This window comes from Manduca sexta, chromosome 10 (assembly GCF_014839805.1).
Source record: "Manduca sexta isolate Smith_Timp_Sample1 chromosome 10, JHU_Msex_v1.0, whole genome shotgun sequence".
NCBI classification, from domain to species: domain Eukaryota; kingdom Metazoa; phylum Arthropoda; class Insecta; order Lepidoptera; family Sphingidae; genus Manduca; species Manduca sexta.
This window is the reverse complement of record NC_051124.1, coordinates 5,240,824-5,257,436: the sequence shown is the minus strand read 5'-3', so window position 1 is coordinate 5,257,436 and position 16,613 is coordinate 5,240,824. Positions and strand designations below refer to the sequence as shown.

The following is a 16,613-nucleotide window of genomic DNA, read 5'->3' as shown; positions in this document are numbered from 1 at the left end:
ATTGATTAGCAAACCGTGCGAATTACTCAGAGGCTTCGTCTAATATTCCAAGTTAACCAACCTGTTACGATACACATTGTGCAACACACGAGCATCTTTCACATCTACCCGCTGAATTGTCGTGATGTTGCCAACCTATTATTATGTATGGAAATTGCCTTAGAATTATATTAAGTAACTGAAGCGCGTAATTGCGCACCAAATGTTTTACTTTTATGTAAAAGTGTAAATATCAAGGATACTTATTTCTGGCAGTAATATTATTATTTGTTGATATGTATTAATAATATAATATAATAAAATGTGCCTATATAATTATAGTTTATAAGGTTCCGTATCTCAAAAGGAACTCTTATAGAATTACTTTGTTATCCGTCTGTCTGTGTCAAGACTCAAGAGCCTTTTTCCTCAGGAAAACATAGAGGGATTTATACTTTAATGCACTATTATTTATTATTTTAGCTGTAAAAAAAATCAAATTTTGTAAGTTAATGCACTTAAAAGATATGCCCTTCTACGACGCATATTTTCACATAATTTTTGATTTAAGAAAGGAATCTAAGCTTATAGAGTAGGTACTTCCCGTCGACCTAGAATCATGAAATTAGGCAAGAAGCTTTGATTTAGAGCACAAGTAAAAGAGACAATTTGAAAACCGTAAATTTATGATCTTTAATAAAAAAAAAATACTATTACAAACTTAATATTTACGTTTGGTGCAATAACCGTGTCATGTGTGATCTTCTGTATATAGATACTTTACCTATTAATGTGCCTACAGAACCTCGCAGCTAACTCGCATTTGTTTCGTTTTTTAAGAAATATTTAATTAGTACTTAACTTACCGTATGTTTTTCTGCTACATATATTATTTCCTTATGTTATTCTCGGACTTTTGAAACGACGTGTGAGTTTTACAGGTCAACGTCCATTAGCAAAACGACAGAATTTATCCTTGGGGGCCGAAAAGTACTACCTTAATAGCTTTGGACAATTCAACTCAATTCAAATAGCCTGTCGCCGTCTACTACTTAACGTAGGCCTCGCCAAGTTACAAGTCCCTAAGTTTGGACAGTATAGTTTAAGTTACAATGATAATTATATATTTGTATTAGCTAATGCTAATAGCCCTAGACTATTCTTTTCATCATTGTTTCTCATTCCATCTAATGGTTGTCTGTAAGAGATTGCCTCGAGCAATAAGACCGCCAATTGTACCTTCTTTTAGACTTTATTGTTTTAATATTGAGCACAATGATTTGTTTATGGTGTACAATAAAGCTATGATATTTTTCATATTCTCGAAAGCGTTTCTTGAAGTTTTTTTGCAATAACAACAAAATATAATATCGTGGCGTTAGTTAAACTAATGCTTTACAGGTACAGTTTAATATAATAACTACAGCCGTGTTGATCTCAATTATTATACAAGCATGTCTGATTCCATCATAATAAGACACTACTTATATCTTGACGCAGTGAACTTTGTCCGGCCTTGTTATATGGTTGTCATAAGTTTTTGCTATATCTTGTGGATCATATAGAAAAACGATACCTTTGTCAAACAAACATCATTGTGTTCTTGAGAAACTAAAGTTTAAATATCGTAGTTCTTCAAATTTTTAAATTACTTACATAGACACGAAAACATTGTTTTGTTAAATTGTAAGCGACGCAAATGAAACAAAAAATCTTAAGAGATATCTAACTAAATTTGCGACGACACGAATGACAAGTCTATAAATATAAAAGAAAGTTGTGTTAATTTCTATCTAAATAATCTATTTATAACTCAAGAACGACTGAACCGATTTGGCTGAAAATTAGTAGGGAGGTAGCATAGAACCAGACTTTTTATCCCGTTCCCACGGGAACGGGACGTGACATAAAACGTGGTATTTATAAAAGAAATTTGGTATGGAGATAGTTTAATACCCTGGGAAGGTTATAGGCTACTATCCCGGTAAAATATATAGTGGGACTTTTATCCCGGAACACACACACAGACACACACATTCAAGCCTTTTATCACGGGAGGTGTAGGCAGAGGCACAACCGACGCAGGGCACTTTTTTTATTCTGTCCCATGATGTGATGGGGACGAGCCTATTGCCATATCGGGCACAAATTTCAGACTCTGGGCTGACACTGAGTTAAAAAACTGAATATCAGTTTCGTTGGCCCGGGGATCGCACCTGATACCTCATCACTGCAGTCTTATCGTAATACTACGCCACCAAAGCAGATGAAGACAATATTGTATAATGTACAAATTTCAAAAATACCTAAAATTGGTTATTTAAAGCAACTATTCGTATTTTTTTGTATATCACTGCCCGTAGCTATTGCGCTAAATAAATGTATTGAACGTATGCTCAAGGCCATTTGCTCGGAGGAGGGCCTTAACTTGTATAAAAAATTCAAAATGTGTAAACTTATAAACGATATACATCATTATTTTACATTATTGTACGGAATTAAGTACTTTTGGGACATTAGATTTTTGGCCTGGTACTGGTTTAGAAAAGTCTAATTCCCAAAAGATCTTTAGTTCAAAAGCTCTTGAAAATGATGCTACGATCCCTAAACCTCTACTAAAAGGTGTTGAAAATAATACGTTTGAAAACGGAAGGAATATATCAAAGAACGGAACGCTCCGGTTGATTGATTTGAAAGTTAACGATTTTGAAATTTCCACCAAACTACCAACTACCGAAAACATGAAGAAAGAAAACATATCAACTGCTAGCAAAACAATGAAAACTACTCAAAAACAAAAGGTGACAACAAAAAAAACCAAACCACTTTTATTGATACCTCGTAGCATCGGAACATCCGTAATAAATAAAATTACTACCGTTCATATTAATGACCGATATTGCTACTCTACAGTAATTATGTAGTCGTATTTGTATTACAGACTGTGCTAATGAATTCCGTTGGATAACCCATTAAGATAAAAAAATACGATTCAGTACAAAATACGGCCACGTGCCACATGGGTTCAAGAAACTTTTTATATAGCATTATAATATGTTAATATATCCTTGTTAAGAATATAATTTTGCGACGTAGACTTGCGAGTCATTGCCTTTGTTTTCCTTATAATTTTCTTACTCTTTTCAGTTACTTAAGTTTATAAAATTAAATTGCGTCAACTCCGTAAATTGTTCAATATAAAAGTAAAATACATTTCAGAAAAGCTCGTATTTATAGGCAGTTTATGTCAAGGTTTACTACAATTTATTGTAATTATTGCGTAATATCTACACCTACTATTTCAACGGTAATATGGTCGAATCCATTTTATAATATTTATAAAATAATAAAGTTATTGACTCAATATTAAATGGTTACTGATTTTGATTATTATATCGGTATCTTAATTCTTCATTGATAGGATAGGACTTCAATAGAATTTGTGTTGCAAATAAGACTTGGAAAAAAATTAAGTCTTAAAATTCTAAATCTAAGTATTGTTCTTTTTTAAGAAAAACATCAGTATACTCGTACTTTATTGTTGTTCAAGATCGAAGGTCGTTCACTGTTAAAAAAAATAAACTATGCAAATACAATATTATTGTCAGAGACTGGTCGCTGTCGCTATGTTCATAAATTTACTACTTATTTCCCTTTTAAAGTCTCTCCGTAACGGAGACTAAAAGTATAGTCAACGTAGTTCTATTTATTATAGCCAATATTGTGATTATTTTATATTCATTCTAATTTAAGCTTATACAATTAATGGTAGTGTTAACTTATACTAAATAAAGAATGAGTAAACATTTTAAAGTATTTCGAGTTAACATAACGGTATTTGTTTAAACTAGATTTTTGATAAATGTTTTTTGCAACACTGTATACATATTATATGCACATACGTAATATTATGTTAATTCGTTACCGTAACTACTTGCATTCTACTTCTTAATTTCGTGTCTGATCTTGGCATTGAAAATAAAATTATAATATCTAACTGTTTAATGAAGTAAATGTTTATTTTTAAGAAACCGTTTCCGTATATACCTTAAACATTTTTTAATTGCAACAAGCTCTTGTAATTTTTGGGACTATTATAAAATGAAACATTTATAAGATATTTTTAAATATGCTTCTACCGAATCGGCCTTGTATACTTCGGCGCCCCAAGCGATTTTTTTTTATCGCGTTTTTTTTGTTTAGAATTTTTTTTGTCTCAAATATATCCCTAGGAGTTAGGACCTAGCGCCCGGGCAACCGACTGTCCTGATCCACCCTAAAGCCAGCACTTAAAACTAAGGCTCCTTTGAAGCTAATGGCGCGCGCGTCTAGACGCCTGGAGCAGTCGCACTGATCACCCTATGGACGGGCCGGCCCAGTACTTTTATAATACCAAAGACGCTGAATTATACCTATTTCCATAGTTTATTAAACAATAAATATTGGAATTTATTCACATTCAGTGTAGAAATAATTTTATACCCAAGTTCACCATATTGATGAAAGAGAACTTTCAAATCGTTTAATAGTCGTAGTCTTGAACCAGAAACATCTAGGCTTTAAATTAGCACTAAAACGATGAATAACTTCGGAGCATACAGAGAGAACTATATCCTTGAGTAGTTCACTTTACTACTAGTAAATTTTAACATATTAAAAGCTGTTGGTTCTGATAGCGTAGATGACGGAATTGACGATATGTATTGATGTATCCTTGTCGTTATTTAGTGTGGTGTGTCTGGGGCAACAAGTTGCAGGCTTCAGCGCAATACAATCATTTCTAAATCGACACCGAAACTTTATCCAGAATTTATCTTAATCGGTTTCAATTGCCATAACAGTTACTGTAGAAATAGCAATATCTTTTAGAAAGCAAGACCACTCGCCTAGACAACGCAAGTATATTGTTAAGTCTGTTCTTTGGACATTTACATATGTTGTCCATTCGGTGAAAGAGGGTCGTAAATAGACAATCTGACAATTCCGTACGAGCACGTGTCATACATTACATTGTATGTTTAGTCTGTTTGAAGACTAACGGTCTTAAAATAAAGGGACAATGACTGATATCTCCGCTTTCACGTGTTCAAGAAATATCTACAGTTTTCATTTGAGACGTAGGTCTAGAGTTAGTTTTTGTTTTTGTTTAAACCCCACACTGCGTTTTTTCTTTTTATAGACTAGAGTTAACCTTGAAAATTAAGTCAATTCACTTAGTTTTCACTCTTATTCCAAAAAAAGACTGGTTAGTAAGCAGGTATTAATTTATGTTTTTAATAGTAAAGTCGTCTACCACAAGATGGATTTTTATTAAATTTGGCACAAAATAAACCAAGTGGCCTACGTAGATATATTCAGAACATGGTTACCTTTCTTTCCTAAGAAAATAAGTGCTCAATGTGAGTTCTATTTCAAGAAACATTTTTCACACAAACAGAGCTCGAAATATAATCTAAGTGTAAAGAATAAATTACAGCATCGTATTTTAAATAATCCTAATATTTTTTTCACAAAAGCTGTAGTTTTACTATCGAGTTATGCGCTACTGCGTAAACAAAACAATGATGTTCGTGTTTTATTAGAGCGACAAAGTTATGTTAAATTAGTGAAGGAAGATGTATTTTAAGTGTTCTACATTCTCAAATAGTTGTGTTATTGATTTACTGCAACATGATATCCGCTTGTAGGTTATCTTTTGTCTGAATTTGATACATTTTTTTGCCAACTGTAACCTCTTTAGTGGATTAGTTAATACGTCGATACAAAGCTAATATTGATTCAACTATTTGTTCCTTAATCAGGATTTTTGGACAAAATTGCGGACTTACAAACATTCATACAATTCAGATATAGAACCTGCTTTTTTGGAGTCAGTAAAAACCTTTTTACAGTCTCTGTAAATCGAATAAACCTTTTTCCATCCTTCCTTCAACGATCAGTATAAGAGATCCGTATTGAACTGTAAATTAGTACTGTTTATACTTTTATAAGTTTACAATTTAGGGCACGATTCCACCGACAGAGAAGTAAGTTAGTTTATCTACATAATATAATCTTTAGAGAAACGATAACATATCCCCAATGCGTATTCCTATCTCAGATAACTACGACGACTGAAATCTGTCCATAAATACTAATAAGATTTCTTAGATACGCTAGAATGCGAATGTATTATTGAAGATAATGTACACAGAACCTTCCTATCCTTCGTAACTAAGGTAATGATCAATAAAAACGAATTTGGCCTTAATCCCTAATGGGGCAAGTGCATGAAGTTTATTTAAATAAGGTTGAAAAATATTTTCGTACTTATAAATAACGCAGCACTCAACTCAGTGTGCAGCTCGTAATATCTGCATCAAAAAGGTATCAAGGTTTTATGTAAATATAAGACAGTCGGGAACCCATAAAACTTCCGAGTTCAAAACTTATTCGTTTTTTTTTATTTATGACTAATTACACCAGAATTGCAGTATGACTGTGATCAATTTAATTGTTACATATATTCTGTAGTAGTAATAAAATGTATTCAGATTATGCCTATATACGAAATCTTTCTTAAGTACAATTAGAGTGGTAATGTCGCGCGCAAATTTTTGGCACGTATGCATGGCTTGATTATCGAAGTCACACAAATAAGGCACTTCGATCATTAAAATGCTATAAATTAAAAAAATAAAGGCCTTTTAAACCCTTAATTATAAGGGTTATTAATAAAAAATAAGTAGATGATTCATAAACAAATGCGGTATTATTAGAAAATAAACCCTAACTAATCTAAATTTAGGGCGTTCGCCACACAGACTAAGTTACTCCTTTACAATTTTTTTTGGTATATTATCTACATATTCCTCCTAACGTTGTTTATTGAGTATTTGTATGTAGGTTAAGGTCAATATAGAAAAATCCCGTTTATTATGCAAATAGATGTTTTCAAATAAAATTATCATTCATTTAATGTTTTAATCTTGACTAATGTGCGTTAAATAAACAGAAATATTAATTTTAGTCAGTTAATTAGTGGGTCAATGTTTTTTAAATATATGCATCTGAATAAATTGTTTATAATTATGATAAAAGAATTAAACAAACGAATTAGAAAACTTCTTACACCGTCATTACTGTCCATTAAAGGCATAAATTTCAATTACAAATAAAATGTGCCAATTTACTGTATTCCTGTTAATCAGTGGATTAGGGTTTATTAGCGACTCAATGAATACAATAAGTTTTCTGCGGAAATTAAATAAAACTAAAACAAACATATTTTTAACACAAGAAGACGTCAGTTCAGGGCAATGACATGGCTCTGCGTTTATTAAAATTTATTTAATCCAAGACAGGTTTCCGGACCCAGTTTTTAACTTTGTGGCTCTCTGAATTTTTTAAGGCAATTATCATTAAAGGACTAATTCTTTTATAATTTATAGAGGTTGCATTTTAAATAATAGCAAGTTTTATTCTTTCTTTATTAAGAGTAATAATAATCGCTAATGTATCGCATGCCTTCGCGACATAGGTTATCAATTCATGGCAAATTTATTCAGCTGAATTTGTTTAATGAGTCGGTTAACGACATTATTTACGTACTCCATATGTTACGTACCTAATAATAACAACCTTTACTGATTAAAGTTACGGAGAATCGGTAAGTTATTGCAAATCTCTCATAAAAATGATGCGACAGCGGATTTGCAAAACGTTTTCTTAAATAATAAGTATAGGTGGTAAAGTATTAAAGTTTTATGAAAGTGACTATTTGTAAAAAAAAACTAATTGTAAAAAAAGATGTCATTACAGGGTCATCTTTTATTATATTTTGCATTTATATTCGAGCCTTATTTAAAAAATATCTAAATATATGTTTGTTAACTGTATAAAAATATCGATTGCCGCGTATAAGGTCAGACATTGATTGTAGTACTTACACTTTTTAATAATTTTGATATTTCTGCGTAACAATTTGCATAAAATGACGGTCATGTACCATTCACAAAACTGAACATGTATTTTAACTATGTACGAACTTGTATTAAGTTAATGTTCCCAATACCCATACTTAATATATCAACATTGGGGAACCTTTGAACCTTGTAATTAGCATATTATTCTTCGTATCGATTATTTCTGAAGATTGGTAAATGAAAAATATTTTCATATTTCAAATAAAAATTAATTATAAAATTTAAATTTAACCGAAACTTCCGAATAAGTAACATAAAATAACTAGAAACATATCACTCTTTTGGAATAAACTCCCTGTTTCGGTGTTCTCGGAGCGCTATAACTTGTCCTTCCTTAAACGAGGCTTAAAAAGAGTACTCACCTCTCAATAGGAAACGGCATGGCTGTGCCTTTGGCATTGCAGAATCTTCATAGATTCTGTTGCGGCGGATGTTGCTTACCATCAGGCGGTCACCTTGGTCGTTTGCCTACAGAAAAAATAAAAATCTCTCAAATTATGGAAGAGTTAAGTGCTGTTTTTCAAGTCAAAGGATCACCAACCGGTATCAAAATCTTTGATGATGTCGGCCACGGCGACTGTAGAAACTGGACAGGCATATTTAACTTGAGCTAAGACTGGGCATCCTCTAGTCGCGCTTCTGCTCTTCGATGCGCTCTTACGTGACTTGTATAGCCAATTTTATTAACGAAAGTACGAGCGCAATTTTGGCACGTCAATAACCCGCCGACGTTATTATAATTAATGATCACCGATGGACGGGTCTTTAGCTGGTCACGTTTCTTATCAATTTCCTTACGACGTTCAGTTTCGACGGCGTCCACCTGTAGTTGTATGAGGCGTCTCCATTCGGTACGTCGCGTCGCCTTGCCAGCGCCTCCCATTCAGAGGGCTCTATATTGCATCTCTTCATATGTCTTTTCAGAACATCCTTATATCTCAAATACTGACCACCGCTTTTACGCTTTATAATTGAGTGATTTTTTCCTTATCTATCGAATATGAGAACACGCGAGTTAAGCGAGGACCAACGATTATTAGGTTTCATCGGTTAATGAGTTTTTTTATCGCTGAACTGTACTAAATTTAAGCCATAAAAATGATCCACTGGCTATAAGATAAAATTGTTTTTTGCCAATCAATTTTGTGACAAATATATCCATTATCCCCAAAATTCCCAATATGCAAAAACATTGGTGTTATTTTGAATTTTATCGCATAATTAAACAGGCTTTTTAAAGATTGGTGTCATGTTGATATCAAAATGAATGAATGAATGAATCTGGTGTTAGAGGAACTACACAATATGGTGAAATTTCTACTTCTACATTGATTTGTACTTTTTGTTCGTAAACTAAAAAATAATACCACGAATAGTAATTTGGTAGGTATATTATAATTTATTTCCATATTTAAAATTAATGTATACGCAATGTTACATCTAATATTCATGTAATTATCTATTATACCTATTTTATTTTTAGTTTCATTCATTTTTAATTATCTACACCGGTCAGTACCGGTGTAAAGCCGAACATGAATAAATATTGCATAATGATTACATACGAATGAACACGTGCTTTCGTATTTATTTATCAAATCAAATAAATTAGTTCTAATTATAATCTTAAATGTATATGCATATTGTAAATTAGTATCTAACTAATATGATATTTTTATAAAAACATGGCATTTAATGTACCTATTATAAACTCTACTTTGATTTTTACCAAAATGATTTTACGAACAAATTAAACATATGATGACAACTAAAACATTGATAGAGGTTTTAAAACAAACTTAGTGCTGCAAAAATTGAATTTCATATTGTTTTTATTAGGATAAGACAGTTTTAGCAGCCTACGAATATTTATTTTAGCTTTCTTATCATTTGAGTTACATAGTTTTTATCCAATCTGCAGGCAGCCAGAATTTCTCATACGGCTCGTTTTGTTTTAATAAAAAAGATACGTCTTAATAATATACATACCAATTCTGTTTTTGGTACCTATAAGTAGGATGTATGTTTATAAGTATCAACATCATATTTGAATTTGTTATGGATTAAAATTGGGGAAAAAGTTCTTACGAATTCATTTGATACCGTTATTAAACTATTACAGGATTTTAACTACCCAATTTACTGTAGTAAGGTTATATTTGAATGAACTGTATCATAATATTGTCAAGGTAAGCTAGACTCCATCGGTTGCACAATCCACGAATGTCGTGCTCGATCAAACGAAACTACGTTCAAGAGTATGCGGCCAAGATCACCAGCATTGAATAAAACATGTGTGGAAAATAGTGTTTGTTCGCAATGTCTGTGTTCAAGCAACACTCCATGCACAATAACATGTTAAGGATATAAGTTTAGAAATAAATAAACGAACCGAGCAATATAGTTTAACAGTAGATCCAGCTATTATAATGTAATAACCCGTCATAAGTTAAAGCCAATATCCGTCGAAAGTATCTACCTAAGTAGTTTTGCAATTTTAATTAGTAAAAAAATATATGTTTGAAGATTTAAGTTTGTTTATTAGAATTACAGTTTTATTTGTTGATTTCAGTTAGTTTTTTTGCATTATCGGCTACTCATGAGTTTGACACTGTTATTAAAGGTATCTCTAGATACAGGCAGAGCGTAGTTTAGGGCCCCTGACATTGAAACTATATTACAAAATTATTGGGTAAGTTTAATTTTATAATCCCTGTATTTCTTTTTCTTGAAATAAAGTTATATTTATTATTATAATTAGTCTTTTATTGGCTGGTTCTATATAATTTATTAGCATAAACAAAAAATACGCATGTAGATAAAAAGTTAGGATTCATAAATCATATTTTTTTGGCATCAGAATATTATCATTTCCACGTTAGGTCCCACAAAAAAATCAAGTTTTTATGATATAATATACAACACTACAATATATTAGTTTTAAATCAGCTATTTATTATGTGATAATTCAATCATATAAAGCGTTAACGTTACAAATATAAGGTACTAGGCTCTAGCCATTATTATAAGTATAGGTACCATGTATTGATCGACTGCTGGACACGGATCTCTACTATTGAGACTGTTTGGCCCTTAATGCACCACGCAGGCCTCAGTCAGATTTCAGAATTCTTATTTTCAAAACTTAGGTATACAGATCTGAATTCAATACCTAATAATTGATCTCATGATGTTATGTTTTACCGTTAAAGCGAGCGATAATTGTCAGACAATAAATACATAACTTCGAAAAGTCTGAGTTGCGTGCCTGGGTTTTGAACCTGCGGATTTCGTATCAGCAATCGGTACCATTACTAATCTAAATGCTCAAATTACATTCACTCATACGTAGCAGAATCAAACCAAATTAATTATGTGGTAGAGTTTCACTCACGTACACACGCAGCGTAGATAATCTAAAATACATGTATTTTCTGCCAAGGATTATTCAATTTATGTATAGAAGATTGCAATATTCATAATATTGTTCAGATAATATAATCTTCGAAGAAAATCTACCATAACGTATGTACTACATGTCTTCGCATAATGATTTCTCAAATGAGTTCTCTTCGGGCAAAGTAAATTCTTATACATAGGTATGTACCTAATTCGTGATAAAAAGATTTTGCAATATAAAATACGTAAAAATTATAAATTATTACTTTTAGGAAATATTGAAAAGTGAAGTTAGCTTCGAATAATCAAGATTTCAGACACAATATTTCACTGGGTACGGTGCATGTACTTCAATAATTAATGAGTCTGGATTCTTATTACTCACAAATGATGTTATTTATGTGTTGCTAGGCCATAAAATACCGCGTTACAATTTCGAAATCAATTCTAATCAATGGTTTTACAGTGTAGCTATTGTTTTGATATATTATGACTAACATTTATGTATATCTGATGATATACTATCAGCTTGTTTCAGACCTTAAAAACTTTTTAAATTAGTGTAGACTCTAAACTACTCCGAAAACTGGCAGGGCGAGATATAAAAAAAAACCTTATTTATAAATATGAAGATACTTCCCTTATATGACTGTCAAATAATAATTAACTCTAAAAACCGGTTGCAGAGACGACACTGGTTAGTAAAATATAAATATAAAAGTTATTCCCCGTGAGCTGCAAAAATAGAGTTGTTTGTACGTTGCACATTAAATAAATTCCATGTCGTAGAATGCTCATCCAGGATATGGTCTATTCGTGTGCTAAATTTCGTCGAAATCCGTTCCACAGTTTCTGCGTTAACTTTTAACAGTCATCCAAATATTTTTACAAACTTTCGCATTTATATTTTTAGTAAAAATTACGATAAGATTATAATAAATACCTGAAAACCTAAAAAGATGGCCTAGCTGACTCATTTATATATAATTAATATATAATGTCTGTCAATTCGTTAAAACAATGTCAGAATTCCGGTGAGGGGCTCGTGTGATTACGTTCATTTAAAGTAACTCCACCTGTGTGCGCTTAAGTAAATATATCAGAGCCTACGTTTTAAAGTAAGTTGCCAATATCTTATACTGACGATAATTTATGTCCAATATCCGATTTTAATGAAACATAGTCTATATTCTGCCGCAAATTAAACTTTATCCACTTGTGAAAACTATAGACATGAAAATCTGTTCCGTAATTTCAAGACATGTGTTAAAAAAAATTAAAACAAACATTCTAAAAATGGCTGATTCGTGATTGTTGCGAAACAGTGTATCTTAAAAATATCAAAATCAATAATGTCCTCCCCAAATCATAAACACAGGTACCTATTTCGTCTTCATTAAGAATGAAAAACTAAGAACATTGAAGTACGCATGGGTCATATTCAGTTGTACCTGTAGCTTCTAAAAACTCATTTGGCAAGTTTAATCATAATATGCCACGCGGGTAGAATCTCATGCTTACAAAAAAATATACAAAGACGAGAATTACTGACAAACAGATTTTTTTGCTTAGTATAGCATACAATGATAACTTTTGTTTATACTATTTAATAGGCTTGAATGGTTTTCACAGTCATTATAAAATTTTACTTTATATATTATACTTGTTATGTTTCAATAATTTGTAAAGGTCAAAGAATAATATAGACTCTATCAACATTAATGTGAAATGGTATTAGCACCACACTAATATAGATAATCGCAAAGAAAGTATCTACTTACAAAGTATCATTATAAACTACTTAAGTCATGAACTTTGGATCTAACACAACAGTTTTTTATTAGCTCTTATTTTTTTTACTGTCTACACTAACTGAGAAGGTTAAATTTTATTTAAGTTAGGTATAATCGGCTTTCTTATGTCACAATAAAATAATTAGTCATTTAAAACATTCAGAAATATATTATTCATAACGCTAGGCATCACTTTTATGCTAAGCGTGTAAGTAGGTGTATAACACTCTATTTAACAGAATGTCTAAAACATTTTCAAATTTATATGCTTTCATTAGCACGTACTCGTGAGACGTGATATTTGACGAAAGGTAGTGAAAGTATCAAAACATAAATGATGTGTAAGATTAAAAGGCGAGATAGAAACTCCCGCATTTCTGTTAGTTACCATGTTATAGCAGACGAAGTCTATAGTGACTGAGTCTGACTTTTCCCACAATAATGGTCCCAATGTGTACTTTTTCTGTGATACATATACTAACTTAGGAAACAGTTTATCTGTTACAAGTATAATCCAAATCATCATCCAAGTTAGAAGGAATTTCCAAACGTCTTCATAAATTTTAGTGTTTATAATATCATTTTGTGTTTATGATATAAGGATAAATACACTTTTCTTAGTTCTGTAGAAAAATATTTTGTAATGACATGAAAGTAATGTCATAATGTGATTGTTGCAGGGTTGGAAGACACGGTCAAGCTAGTGAAAGGAATTGGCGGCAAATGTTATGGCTATGTAGTCGATTTAGCTAGCAGAGAAGACATCTACAGGGTAGCCAAGAAAGTAGAAGAAGAAGTTGGAAAAGTAAGCATTAAACCCCTATACCAAACTGATTTCCAAATATCCTCACATTTGTCATTGAAATGTTTGTTGGGATTTTCCATTTCGGTTCCTTTGTCTTTTGTTAAAATAACAATACAACAATGTTTAACTTACTTATGCGTTTGAAAAAGCAAATATATTATCTTATATACTCATAATATTCATAAAATTTAAACATAAGGACCCTCATGTTCCATCCACCTAAACTTTACGGGGTTAATGACCCTTGTGTCTTCGTAAGCAGATCCAATTTTATTTTTGCATGTATAAATTTAATACTCCTCAAACATGAGACTAGTATTTTTTAGACTTGAACGTATCTTAAGTTAAAGATTTACGCAAAAACACTGTATTTACCAACTGTAGCGATTATAATTAGGTACGTACAGAAGCCGTTATAAAAGAGCCCTACCTTCTTCCTAATTTAATGGTACGTACGGTATTCTATTGCACTTAAGTACGTCATAAATGTATGCACTATGCACCGATCAACCTATGCTTTATTATCAAAAAATATTACAATAGATATTTGCACAACAATAATATTTTTTGTGACGTCAGAAAACAAATAAAAAATACTATGGAGTAAGTAATATATCACTGCACATAATATCCCGTAATATAAAAAGGAGACGTGGTCATAGTACCAACTTAAAAGAATAAGTACAGTATGAATATTTAATTAAAGGAATAGAGATAATAAACTTAAGTGATATTTTAAGGACTCTGATAATTTCAACGACCGCAGAAAAGGTAAGGTGATTGTTGCTCATGTCTATTTCCCCGAGATAGTGGTATCACCTCGGCCGAGCCGGAATGCTTCCGGTACAGACTGATGCTGTATCGTTACCACCGCATTAAGGCGACATACTCTATATTTTTATGACTCTGGCTGATGTTCATCTTGCGTCGATTGAAATGCGCATTATTTATAATTCAGTGTCGCAATTCATTAATCGTTGTATACTAGGAATACAAATATATTTGCTTATGAACCGCACCACTAGGAATTTTCTGATCGCTGCTCCATTTGCGTAAAATCAGTTTCTAGGTTAAAAATAAAGTTTGTGCTTAGCTTTCGTTACTGAATTTTTCATAATCGGAACAGTAATTTCAAAGAATATTCTTAATTAATTTAATTAACATTTTTTCTTAATTACATATTTGTATATATTTATCAATAAATTTTTCAGGTTAATCTACTGATCAACAATGCTGGTGTCGTGTCCGGGAACTACCTACTCGACACTCCAGACCATCTCATACAAAGGACGTTCGACGTCAACATATTAGCACATTTCTGGGTAAACCTTTATATTAAAACAAAACCTGGCTTGCGTATTCATGTACTTTGATTACATATGTATTTATGTGTGGAGACTCCTCGTCTATAAAGTTAATTCAATTAATTATGGGCTGAATATTAAAAAGACCGACTAAAATCTATTGTATATAAGATTTCTAGGTCTTTGGTAAAAGGTAATTAACATACTCAAAAGTTACTCACATAATTATTCACAATTGACATTAAACTTTTGCCTTTAAATATCCCAAAACTACGAGAGGTTACCACGTCCAAACTAAAAAAATGATTCTAAGCAATATTTCTTTCTCAGACGGTGAAAGCTTTTCTACCGTCTATGATAGAAAACAACGATGGTCACATCGTCACCATCGCGTCAATGGCTGGTCACGTTGGAGTTGCCAAGTTGGTCGACTATTGTTCTTCGAAAGCGGCGGCTTGCGGTTTCGATGAGGCACTGAGACTAGAACTTGAAACAAAGGGGATCAAGGGCGTAAGAACTTCGTTGATATGTCCATACTTTATAAGGTCTACTGGCATGTTTGAGGAAGTTAACTCCAGGTGAGTTTCATTGTTTTCATTTTGTACTGGAAATACTTATCGCGCGAGATATCGTGTTTTGATTTTTGGATGAGGTTACTTGTTCAAAAATTCATAATAAGAGAGAAAGGCACATTTATCAAAATAACTATTTATGTATGCATAAATAAAATGCTCTTTAAGTACTTGTATAAATTTAATTTTAAAGTTGTTATTGCAATTCACGAACAATTAATTTATCGTAAACAACGATTATATTTAATATACATTTATGCACTAATATTACTAATACAATATTTTGTGGAAATGTTAAATCATTGTAAACGGTATAAAGGAAGTCTGTGTAGCCCCGAACGTTTTAAATATAGGAAGTAGGAACTATCCTACTGATTATTTTAAAAAACGCTGGCAAAGATCTGGATGATGGATGTTTGTTAAAAATTAACTTACAAGACGCTAAACGGATACAGATGAAGTTTGGCACACAAGAGAGTTTGATCGAAAACGAACCTACATAACATGATTTCTAGTAAGACTTGGATAGAGTTTCAAGCAAAATCCAATATTACATAGCGATACATAATGCAACGTGCCAGCGATACATCCGCGACTTAGCCAAGAGATGTTCAATATTACCTCCTTACCTATCAACCGTTACTCCCAATTTGACACAGTCTTCATCTCTCATGTTACAGGTTCGTGCCGCAACTCAACTCGAATGAGGTGGCAGATCGCATTATACTCGCGATACGCACCAATGAACCCTTCGCCCTTATTCCTGGATATTTCCGGGTCTTGTTGCCTTTTAAGTG

At 32.0% G+C, this 16,613-nt stretch overlaps 1 protein-coding gene across 1 annotated transcript in view; it reads left to right on the top strand.

The window, feature by feature from the left end:
• LOC115440204 (estradiol 17-beta-dehydrogenase 11) overlaps positions 1-16,613 on the top strand; it is a 43,756-nt gene that overhangs the window by 24,085 nt on the left and 3,058 nt on the right. The window contains exons 3-6 of the mRNA XM_030164410.2: positions 13,816-13,940; positions 15,152-15,262; positions 15,575-15,822; positions 16,497-16,613. Coding sequence (XP_030020270.1) covers positions 13,816-13,940; positions 15,152-15,262; positions 15,575-15,822; positions 16,497-16,613 — 601 coding nt within the window. The remainder of the gene's footprint in view (positions 1-13,815; positions 13,941-15,151; positions 15,263-15,574; positions 15,823-16,496) is intronic.